The sequence below is a fragment of the Etheostoma cragini genome, chromosome 15 (assembly GCF_013103735.1).
Source record: "Etheostoma cragini isolate CJK2018 chromosome 15, CSU_Ecrag_1.0, whole genome shotgun sequence".
Classification (NCBI taxonomy): Eukaryota; Metazoa; Chordata; class Actinopteri; order Perciformes; family Percidae; genus Etheostoma; species Etheostoma cragini.
Genome location: NC_048421.1, coordinates 3465813 through 3477891, shown reverse-complemented (window position 1 = coordinate 3477891; position 12079 = coordinate 3465813). Strand labels below are relative to the sequence as shown.

General features: G+C 40.7%; 1 protein-coding gene across 3 annotated transcripts in view; it reads left to right on the top strand.

The window, feature by feature from the left end:
* Positions 1-1032: 1032 nt before the first annotated feature.
* LOC117957913 (zinc finger CCCH domain-containing protein 7B-like) overlaps positions 1033-12079 on the top strand; it is a 15860-nt gene continuing 4813 nt past the window's right edge. The window contains exons 1-13 of one of the 3 annotated variants that reach the window (XM_034893987.1): positions 1033-1309; positions 1579-1642; positions 1766-1802; positions 2971-3168; positions 6193-6363; positions 6792-6866; positions 7319-7378; positions 7611-7665; positions 7795-7943; positions 9370-10012; positions 10316-10377; positions 10472-10565; positions 10877-11038. In XM_034893987.1, coding sequence (XP_034749878.1) covers positions 1282-1309; positions 1579-1642; positions 1766-1802; positions 2971-3168; positions 6193-6363; positions 6792-6866; positions 7319-7378; positions 7611-7665; positions 7795-7943; positions 9370-10012; positions 10316-10377; positions 10472-10565; positions 10877-11038 — 1798 coding nt within the window. In that variant the 5' untranslated portion in view covers positions 1033-1281. Of the gene's footprint in view, positions 1310-1578; positions 1643-1765; positions 1803-2970; positions 3169-6192; positions 6364-6785; positions 6867-7318; positions 7379-7610; positions 7666-7794; positions 7944-9369; positions 10013-10315; positions 10378-10471; positions 10566-10876; positions 11039-12079 lie in introns of all 3 variants that reach the window. The other 2 variants (XM_034893989.1, XM_034893988.1) reach the window with 2 other exon arrangements.

Here is a 12079-nt window from a genome sequence, read left to right as displayed (position 1 = left end):
ATGGCTCTGGATCGTTCCACTGACAGTTTGTGTGATCCAATCAGAGCTCAGCGTGTGTGCTCGACGTGATGACGTAACAATCAGACGCGATTGACCCAGAAGTTTCTACAAGCTTTTTATTTACAAAGGAAACAAAACATACAATGCTCATGTTGAGGAATACAATACGTATTCACAATACAGATGTTGTCTATGTAAGAAATAATTACCTGAATACAAGAAACAACAAAGAACACAACAACAAAAAAAGGGGGAACATATTTAAAAATAGCCCCCCCCCCCTCCCATCATCACATACCCTTCACCATACTTACTGGCATGGGGAACTTTCCATAAGATTATCTCTCAATGCAAATTTATTCAATCCAAAATATCAAATGCTACATAAAAAGGTGAATATTAGTTAATCTCAAGGAAAACACATAAGTCTCGGATATGTCAGACATTTTGCTAAATTGGAATGGGGTAAACTTTCTTAAGCTTGTTTCAATATTTGTAGGAAGTCAACCTTTTTTCCAAAATACAAACACAGCAGTTAAGTATTTTTTTGTCACTAACCCTTTACCTGTGTTTTTGATTGTGTAAGAATCATAGACTGTACATATATTAACGGTCTATGATATGTAAGCGAGAAAAGGCGGGCGATATCCCGTCTGTTGTCACGCATTGATCCCCGGTGCGGAATTTTGTCCGTCCTATGAAGAGCGTAGACCATGGACAGTTAAAGGCGTAGACGTAGACACGGCTACCCTCTTATGGTGTGTACGCATAGACAGTGAAAGAAGTGTGCAAGCAATGAATGGTGCCTGACACACTGTACTCGGGTATTTTATCGCTGGGAATGGTGCCTGACAGACTGTACTCAGGGCTGTAATCTCACCAGGAAAGGTGACTGACAGACTTTACTCAGGGCAACAATCTGAGCCAGGCATGCCACCTAACAGACTTCACTCAGGGCTACAATCTGAGCCAGGAATGGTGCCTGACAGACTGTTCTCAGGGCTACTTAGCAGTAATGGTGCCTGACAGACTGTTCTCAGGGCTACACAGCTCTGGGGTCATTAAAGGGCCAGTGTGGAGGTTTGCAGCTGGCTCAGTGCTGGGGTTTCTGGAAATCGAAACTTATCTGGGTTGAAGTGAGACACGAGCATCGACGGGTCTCTTCCACCTCGACTCGCTGTGTTTATCAGCGTGAGCTCGACCTCTCACATGTAGAAAGTGTCTCCGTCTTCTCCCCTTTTGGACACTAAATGGCACGCGTTTAAACTTTTCTTCGGTTCCATGAACTTCCGAAGTCACTATTGGGTAGGTGCTCCTAAAGTTGGCCCTAACGCGACATGAAAGCCAGGGTAAACAAGCGGGGTCCAGGGTTTGCATGCTGGATGTACATTTATTTAATAATGAATTAACATGAACACAAGCTTGGCGAGTGTCTTTGAACGAGCTGACGAAGGTTGTTTATAGCTTTAGTTTCCTCTACGTGGGCGTACACCAGCTAGATTTCATAGACACTATATCTTCACAACATTAGTCTGTCTTTGCTACTTAATCCATTCGTGGTCTCTTCTCCCAGGGAAGCAAGCATGGACCCTGCCAGGCAGAAGCGCAAAGAGGAGATAAGCAAATCTCTGACATTTATACAGTGAGTTGTTCATACAGTGATTTTATTTTATTTGACCGAAAGTGAAACCTTAGCCCTGAATGCACCATATCCTTGATAACTAAGCTGTCCCATTTCTAAACAAGTTTTCCTCTTGTGTTCTAGGTCTTCCCTGGCTTATCCAGAGCCTGAGGGCTACCAGGTACCAGCTGCTATTACAAACACACGGTTTCCTCACCCTTGCACCCTGGGTTTCACTTTTGTTAAAAGTTGGTTACAAGTTGTTGCTGAAGTCACAGGCACGGTGCCTTCTGTTGTGTCTCTCTAACATCTTTCTGTGAATGCCTGGCTGCATGTAAAATCAAGGACTGGACACCCCCCCCCCCCCCCCCCCCCCTAATATTTAGCTCATTCTTATCTTGGAGGCAGTTTAGAGCTTCAGATCATTTTCACGTCCGTCTTAATACTCACAATACTCACATTGAAAGTGTTACTGTTGTAGTCATCAATCTCCATACAGCAATCAACTGTTGGATTGATTTTATCATTCCTAGAGAATGAGTCATGCCGACGTTTCCTTTAGCTCCACCATAAGTTTAATATTCTTATTTTTTAAAGTGACAAGTCTTTAAAATAAAATTGATGTATTGGAACCAAACACTTTCTGAACTAGTGACACTCCCATCAGCCTAAGCTGTAGTTTGTGGACACTACCTTGGGGCTGCTCTGCTCTTGAGTCATAAGTAACGTAGTCATACAACACATTAAGCAGACCCACACAGACTATTTATCAATTAAGGTTTCCATTGTTTTTGTGTTTGTTCAGCCATGTGACTCCACCTACTTGGCGCCTGTGGGGTAACATTGCAGACCCACAACATGTTAACTTAAGATGGTGAACATCAACACACCTGCTTAACATCAGACAGACTCCTGTAGTTTTGTAATTCAGACTTCTCTGGCTTCATATTATTTCTTATGTTGGAGTTATGATACAAGAGGGATCACTTCAAGGCAAGCGTGATCCAGAGGAATGTTTATAACAACCTATTTGTTGGCCGTCATGGTATTTTTGAAGCCATTTCTTAGTTAAATGCACGTGTGTAATGTCATCATGGCTAGAATACAAAATCATTCTTAAAAGCTGTGGGGTTTGGACTAGTTTAGTCAGGATAGGACCTAAACGTTTAGGGACGCACCACCATCAGATTATTTGCTTCTTTTATATGTATTTGATTTGGATTTGATTATTTAATATTATTTGTTTAAAATGTCTGTTTTTGTTTTACAGTATGTATGCACTAATCACCAAGGGAAATTCTTGTGGGAATCAACCCTTTTCGTATTCTGATTTCTTTTCGTCCTCCCAGGACTTCCTGACCCGGCTAGTGTGCAACCTGCTCGATGAGGGCAACGTATCGTTCAAGGACCGAGACTGGGAGCAGGCGGTGAGAGAGTTCAGTGAAGGTTTGAATGTCTCCTGCTATGCTGCAGCAGAGGAGATCCAGATCCCCGAAGCTTTGCTGGAGAGCCTGTATGTAAACCGGGCTGCTGCCTACCACAGTATGGTGAGTTACAGCTGGTTTCTGTCAGTCAGTTGTTACCTTGCATGGCAGCTGCATGCATGTTAACGCAAGGTTGTGTAGCACATGTGTGTGGCAAATTCATTTACATTAATTATTAGTTATTAGCAAGGGTTGTTTTAATGTTTTTAAATTCAGGTGCACCTGTTCTATTTTAATAACAATAATTAAAGGTCCCATGACATGGTGCTCTTCGGATGCTTTTACATAGAGCTTAGTGGTCCCCTAATACTGAGTCTGACGTCTCTGTCCCAAAATTCAGGGATGATGAGTAGGATTTCTGTTGAGCTGGGAGTTTTCCCTCGCATGCTTCTTCTGGAGCTCAGTTTCTCCCCCACTTCCTCTGTGAAGGTGTCACAGTGTGACTTGATCACCTCCCCCGCTGAGCCTCTCTCTTCTTTAAGTGTGATGGATCCATGTCCCTGTGGGTGGAAAAACTTTCCCTTTCATCTTAAAAGAGAGATACTTCAAGGCATCTGACAATTGTCAGAGAATGAGGGACAGGAGTCATAAAAGTGGGGATTTACAGTTCAAATGTTTGTCTTGATGTCAGTCTGGATTGATATCCAGCTTCACTGTTTAGGTCAGGAGAACGCAGGAATTTCCACCAGACCTTCCAACGTTACGGTTCTGTGTAACAAACCATCTGGCTCGTCAGGTTACGTCCCTTGTACAGCCAGATAAAACAGGATCAACCCATAAGACTGACAGGTTGAATAACTTGGTCAACCTGCATCCTTCACTCTTTAATATACAGTAACATGACAATTGTTATTCCACTACAGCTTTCAATTAGAAATAGTTTTCAATACATAAACTATATGTAATGTATTATGTTGCAGCAGGGGGAAGCCCAGACATAATACATAATATACACATATACATATACATAATACAACACAGTACATGAAATACATGAATACATGAATGCTGTAAGAGAGGGGGAGAGATTTCATCAGGGAGGTGTTTAGCACATGGGTTCAAGGGGAGGCCAAGGCATATCTGGGAGAACCCAGGACCCAGAAATCTTAGAGTGCATATTATGGTACCGAGCAGTGAGCATAAGATAAGCATTCATAATGATAATAAAGAAGACGCAACAATTATATTTTCTTACTGCAGTTGAATTACATTTTCCTCCACGTGGCAAGACCAAAATATCACAACAACTATTTCATAGATTGCCATTAAAGTTTGTAAAGACTTGCATGGCCCCCAGAGATTGAATCCTAAGGACTAACAAACTAACATGTTAGCATTTTCATTGCAGCGTGTTAGCAAGCTGACGTTAGCATATAGCTCAAAGCACTGCTGTACATAATTATAGCCACACAGAGCTGCTAATATGGCTGTAAACTTTTGTTTGTTTGTTGATAAGATATCATTTGGAGTCCTACAATTATTGCAGTTGCAGTTAGAACTGGGTGATATGGGGGAAAAATCAAATGTCAAGATATTTTTGACCAAATAGATCAATGTCGATATTACGCCGATATTGTAGGGTTGACTATTGGTGCTTTCACAATATAGTCACAATGAGAGTTTTGACAAATAATCACCAATAATGTGGATACAATGACTATTGACAGCTGGTCATTTACATCACTTTACTGTAGTGCAGCTTTTAAAAACAGGAAAAGACAACACTTCACAGTTCTATCACAATATCAAAAATTTAAGACAATATCTAGCTTTATGTATATATGTTAATATAATATTGATATTTATCCCAGCCCTAGGGGAGTCTGGGGAGTATTTTATACATAGAAAGATAATGCATATATTACCTTTTTTATGAAATTTTCAACCAATAAAGAAATCCACTTCCAGGCATTTTCAGACAGTTAGGGGTTAATATGGCAGTCCAAAGGTCTATGGCATGCATGAGTCCTTAATCGTCAAGCCAAGCCCTTTGTTGACAGACCACCAACACAGATACATCCATATCCGCACTCACGGGCAAAAGAATTACAAAACATTTTGCGATGTCTGCTTTAGTGAAAAATAATACTTAATGTTGGAGATAAAAATTAAAAAAATCAGATTTCTGGTTTTATCCATTGTATATTTAGCTGATAGTCCTAACATTTAATTCAACACTGGAATCGTAAAAATGAAACTGTTTGATGTGCAGTAGTCTCTGATGTATTGTAAGTAAATAATGTTATAAACAAAGAAAAAAAAACACTTATGTCCATTCTGGCAAAACACAATGCTGAGTTATCTGTAAATCAGATTATTTAAGTTAAACCTACAGCTATTAACAGACATAAAATAAGAAAATGTGGACATTAAGTCGGTATATAACCAAGTACTCAGTATTTAACCAAGCATCAATAAAGTGTAGCAGGAGCTCCAAAAACTGCAGCTTGATTAGTCACTTGAGGCTGGTTCCAAGATGGAGTCAATCCCCATAGACCTCCATGTTAAAATGCCCATCTCTACAGCAGAATTAAACATGTTTGCTGCCTGGTACAAAGACATTTTTTGTTGCTATAGCTTATTTCCCCTTCATGACAACTGTGTCATTATTTTTAAATTCTAGTTCTGCACATTTAAGGATGTTCTTTGAGTCAAAGGTGGGCTGCCGTTAAACAGATCTAGGCAAAATTAAGGAAGGGAAGTAGTGGAGATGGGGAGTAAGCACTGAATAAAAAATCTAATTGGTTCAAAGCCATCTTTTTTAAAAGTGCCATCAAATGTGTCTCAAAAAGCTGTATTAAAAAAAGTGTCTTCGCTCAATTGACTACAGTATGTCTGTACTCTGATGTGTCCAGGACCGCTCGGTTTACTCGTCAACATGTGGAGTCCTCGTCTAGCAATTCCCTCTCTACTTACGTAGCTGTTGGGTCTCGTGCAGGCAGCAAATATTTAGTTTTAGGTTCATAAATAGGCTTATTTTGTACCTAGAGAAGCTGCATTCTAAAAAACATACTGAACGTATTGTGTTTTTTTTCTTCTTTTTTTTTTAACCATGTCCTTTACTGTAATCTCTCATGTTGCCAACAGGGTGAATATGACCGGGGCGTAAATGACTGCGAAGAAGCTCTGAAAGTCTGTAAGGACAGCCGCAGGGCGCTGTACAGGAAGGCTCTTTGTTTGAAGGAGCTCGGGAAGTACAAGGAGGCCTACAACTGCACCACGGACTGCCTGCTCATCAGTCGTCTGGTAAAGGAAAGAGTCAGTGCCAAAAGGTCTAAGAAAAGGCTGTCACTGGGCCTTAATGTAGGGTCGTCTCTCTAGCTAACCCAGTAGAGGGTATGCCCCTTGTAGGCTGAGTCTACAGCAGCAGCCCGGGTTTCGAGTCCGCCTTGTGCTGCGTGTCAACCCCCCCTCTCTCCCCTCTTTCCTCTCTATCTGCTTATCTGTCTAATGAAAAATGAAAAAGCCCCCAAAAAGAGCCTTAATGTAAACAATTTAAAATGTAGGTGTTGTGTTGGTGGTGGCTGAGTTAATGGCCTTTTTGTATCTGAATCAGATACAGAATCATATTGTACCACATTGTGTAAATTACCTCCTATTTTTTTTTTTTTCAATACATCAACAACTGTTGGATGGATTGCCATTCACGTTCTTTTCTTTTTCTGTTTAACTTCTACCAGGACAAGCAGGTGAACGAGCTCGCACAGGAGCTGGCCGTCCATCTGGGACTAAAAAATCGAAAACCATATATCGGCACAAAGGTTAGTGAAATTATTTTTGTTTGATTTTCCTTTTCACAGAGGAATGCCAATGAATAATGGTCAAGGGTTTCCTTCAGTCTTCAGCTATGTCATGGTCAGATTGGATGCAGTCTAGGAGTGGGCAGGGATACAATCACATATCACAGGAAGTCATTTCATACTAGACTTAGTATATTTATAGTAAAGTATTTGGATGAAATAATAATTTTTGATTATCTAGTTATTTGAATACCTTAAGAACCACATTGATGCTAAAAGGTTGTTGATTAAATATGCCATGCAAGGGGTTAGTAGCCTCCAGAGATGTTGCTACCACGATATTTACGGTAGAGAGAATTCCATGATGGTAGCTCAAAATCTCACATCATAAATTGTCATATTGCCCAACACTAATGCAGACATGGTGCAGATTTGTGTCTCGCATATCCTGTCTGTTACTTTGTCTTTCCTAGGACAACACACTTATCAAGAGAGGTGTCACAAATGGAAACATGACTGCTGAAGCCATCAAGGCAAGTTCCATATTACCTCTAATAGTAACCAACATACATAATAAAAAAAAGTTTAAATGTATGATTCCTTCAAAGTTCCAACATTTATTAAATGAGAACACCTCTCAGCTGACAGTGATTTTATCACAGAATCAGTGATGCGTGTTTTGCACATTTGTTAGCCTTGACTCATCTCCTCAGATATATCCTCATTTATTTGTGCTTAATTAATGATTTTCCTTCTGCCTTCCAGGTGTCTGGTGCTCATGTAGGAAACGGTATGAATCCTCTGAGTGGCCTCGCACCAGGTGTAAATTCTTGACTTTGACGTAATCGTGTTGCATTCCCGATACTGGCAACATGTGTGTTCTTTAAATGTGTGTACAAAATAAATTACAAGTAAGATCTAAATGCATTTTCCTACTGCTTTTCATCAGTCAGCTTTCCCAGCATCCCTCAGTCCCCCATTACCTCGCCCGCTCCCAGCTGCCTCCAGCCTGCTGTCACTTTGGACGACTCCGAGCGGTTGGGGGACGACTTGGACAGCCTGCTTGACTGCTTCCCCAACGGGCAGCAGCCAGCTGAGGTAATGTCTGTGTCTGTGCTGCGTTCGTCCTTGCAGGCCAGTAGACTATCTGTTGTGGCTGATATGGAATGAGGATGTCCTTGGTTGAAGAAGATAACGAAGCTGGAAGAGCATGCAATGATGCATTAGTATTGTCCAAGTCTTTAAGAGTTTAGGAATTACACTTAAAGTATTCTTCAAAGAAATGTTTTTTTTCATGCTTAAGCTCATTTACAAAAAATTGCATACATTTTTAACTTCATTTGAATCTGCCTTTGGATTCCTAATCCTAAGCGTTATTTTCTCTTTTTATCTATAAACTGTAGTCATTATGACGTGGTGAGGCAGTAGAAATGTGGACTTTGAGCTTCAATATCTGATATTTTCAAATATGACTGCGCTGCCAAACAGCATGAACATTGCGAATGATTAAAATTTAAGCCCGGAAGACAAAACTTTGAGCAAACATTGAACCCATGAAACCAAAAATGTACCATTTGATTGCTTCTTTCATTTAAAAACATTGATATGCATCCACAACGTAAAGAATAGGTAGAGGTTAGACTTTAAAAAAGGAAAATCGAAAACTCTTCTCCTTTTGAAAGGTTCCATATTATGCTCATTGTTAGGTTCATACTTTGTTTTGGGTTTCTTCAAGAAAATGTGCTGATAAAGAAGTGCACAGCAAGTTTATCAGAGCTTTTCCACTGGAAACAGCTGTCTACCCTGGCTAGAAACAAAACATATCGTGTTTTTGGGCTATGAAACCAAAACATGAGCTAAATAAAGAGCTCTGCAGATGTGAGGCAAACAGTCGGCTGATGATCCTCTGTGAGGTCACCACAGCGAGTGTCCAGTTTCAGATTACACTCAGACATTTAATCTGTTGCTTATGAATAATATTTATCAATGCAGCTTTACGTATGGATGATTTATCGTAAATAATCGTTTCAGAATCATGTTGCTATTGTCGGCCAGCATCAATCAAAACCTTCATCACCATCATTTAATTGGGCTGTCGTGACACTTTCTTCAGTTCTTTACATTCTGTTTCTGTCACGTATTTAAAGATAAAAAGAAAATTCTGACTCACTTGTCACCTCTGCACTGGTTTGACAAGTGAAAAATGTATGCGTTGAATTTTCTTTGTTGTCTTTCCTTTTTTCTTTTTTTTTTTCTTTAAAGATTATTTTTTGGGGGGCTTTTCCCTTTTTATTTGATAGTGACAGTGTAGAGACAGGAAAGGGGGAGAGAAAGAGAGGGGGGGGGACACGCAGCAATAACCCGCAGGTCTGATTCCAGGACTCAGCCTACATGGGGCGTACATGGGTGACCTAGAGGCCCCCCCTCTTTTGTTGTTTCTAAATGTTTTTAGAAAATTAAATTTTTTTTCATTAATTATCTTTACTTCATTCTTTACTCCATTTTCCTTCTCCATGTTTTCCAGACCCCCACCCAGGCAGCATTCTCAGACCCCAGCAGGACATCCACCTGCGAGCTCCCAGTTCCTTCGGTCCTGCCAGCCCCAACACCCCAGCTACCCCCGGCCTTCTTCAGCTCGGCCGTCAGCCACCTCAACTCCCTGGACTCCTTTCCAGATGGTGGGTGCAGCACCCCAGCTGTGACACTGGATGCCCTAGACGATCTCCTGACCTCTGGAAGTGGAGGTGGTGCGGGCACTTCAAACCTAGCACTGACCTCCGCGGCGCTGAATGCTCTGGGTGACCTCGCTGCTCTGGATAGCCTCGATAGTCTGGATAGCCTCGATAGCCTCGATGCTCTGGATGACTTATTGGATACGACTCCAGGTTCTGCTGCTGCTGTTGTTGGGAATGAGTCCAAAACCGAACTGGACGAAGGGGAGAAGTCCCTTGATGATTTGCTAGATGAAATAGATCCCCTGGCGACCGTCTCTGATCCAGGGGGTCAGAGTAGTGAAGTCCCTAACATTGGTGTGAAATCTGTGGACCCACTCAACATCCTTGATGCCCTGGACTCGTTTCCCTCAGCGGACGGTGTTGTGGCAGCTTTGCCAGCAAACTCCATCGGAGGAACAGGTCTGGACTCGCTCTCCGGTTTTAGCTCAACTGGTAACTATGATTTCTTGGTGACTTATTATATATCATTGGCAAAGCAGGAGGCCTGTTCTTTTGAGGTCATAACAGCAAATAGCAGATAAATCAAAAGAGTGATGATTATTTCTAAAATTTTTTTGTGTATAGACTTCTAGAGCCCTTAGAAAGTGATAGAAGGGAATATTTTACGTGAGACACCTGATTTGAATTTGAAGTGTTTCCCTTTTTTAAAGACCATACTGGTTGTACATGTTGTAGCCTATTTACTCCAAAGTGTACGCATTACATGTATACATTATTTGAATTTATTATGTCTAGGTTTCAAAAGATCTTTTACTGCTGCAGGACCAGTTACGCGACCTCCAAAGAATAACTACAAAGTAAGACTGATTATCTAGACTGGTTGTTACATGCTCTCTGTTTTGTTAACTGAAGTGTTATCGACTGAAATCCTATTCTCATCATGGCAAAAAGGAGAAGAATAACCAGGCGCTGGTGGCAGTTTCTAACCCGTTGTCCTCCACTCATGAGTTCCTGCAGGCCTGCTCTGCCTGTTTCCCTCGGAAAGGTACGTCAGCAGTCCGGCCCCGTCTCAAACTAACTGGAGTGTAGCAAGAAATGGTGGTTTACCTATCCTGGCAGATTAATCCCTTTTTTGATATTCCTTGTTTTAAGCATATCTTAAAAAGGACCTTGTGGTTTGATCTGCATCCTGGAGCCCTTCTTTTTAACGTTGCCAAGCTAAAATTCATACCGGAAAACCTGTTCAGCATATGCCCGTGAAGATGGCAAAATGTTTTTTTTAATTTGTAGATCTTCAAAAAACGAACATCCAGTCCTACGTTGCTGTCCTTTTTAACATCTTAATTTCTTTTCCAGGTAAAGGTATATATACGTATGTTCACAAGCCAGAACTGGTCCACAGCTGCAAGCAAGACATTCTGTTATGCAGACTAAAGGCAGGCCCTTCTTCAGAGTGGACCAGAGTGCGACAGATGCCTACCTGGACTTCCTTCAGTGGGCCGTTTGTACTTTGCAGGGGTAGGATCTCAAAATCAAATGGATGATTGATATCTGGATCTCTTCTGACTTTTAACTGTCTAAATGAATCCACTATATTTAAATGGGAAAAAAAATATGTATTTGTTATTTACAACACTGAGTTTAGTCCTTCAGTGCAACATTCTGAATTCTGCAGGAAGTTGCTAACACACAAGCTACAAAAAGTACTGTCAAGTTCTGGCCTTCCCGTCAACCATTATTTCCTGATAATGTACATCTCAATGGGCATTAACCCTTGTTACTTGGTAATTTCATTTTAAATTAAAATAATTAAATAATTTTTAATAATTTAAATTTTAATCCTTTTTTTTTTTGCACAAAAAAATGGCCAAAAGAAGAAAAAAAATGTTTTTGTATATATACACACAATCTAATAAGACATACATAATATAATTAGGCAAAACACATTTAGGCTGTTGATCTACTTTATCACATTACATGTGACCCCCTCATGTTCCATGTTCTCCACCTTTAATCATGACTGAGCCTCTGACATGGAGGATCACTGAGAGAGAAGGTGACTTTCACAAGCATCTTTAAGGCTTACACATAGAATGACTACACAATAAAAACCTCAGTAGACAAAACACTTCATTAAAAACTTGTGTGTGACAAATACTATATATGTCAAGATCTGTACAAAAAATGGATGTATCGATTATCTGAATCTTTATTATCTTATGTTATCTGAGGCCTCTGAATCAGATTTGAATCGTGAGGTTGCAAATCCCCCCACCTAACAGCTGCAGACTTGTGTCGGTCCTGCAGGCAGTTCCAGGAAAGTGGCTGCATGTGTCTATGACAATGCATGACCAATAAGATATGCTTAGCAGGGCTGTTTCCTGACTTAAAGTTCAGATCAGAATGTAAATTTAGGTCACCAATATCTTCTAAACCACAATAATGTTATCTCACTTTAAGCATGTGACATCTTTCTTGGCTGTTGTAAGGGAATGGTGTGTGTGTGTGTGTGTGTGTGTGTGTGTGTGTGTGTGTGTGTGTGTGTGTGTGTGTGTGTGT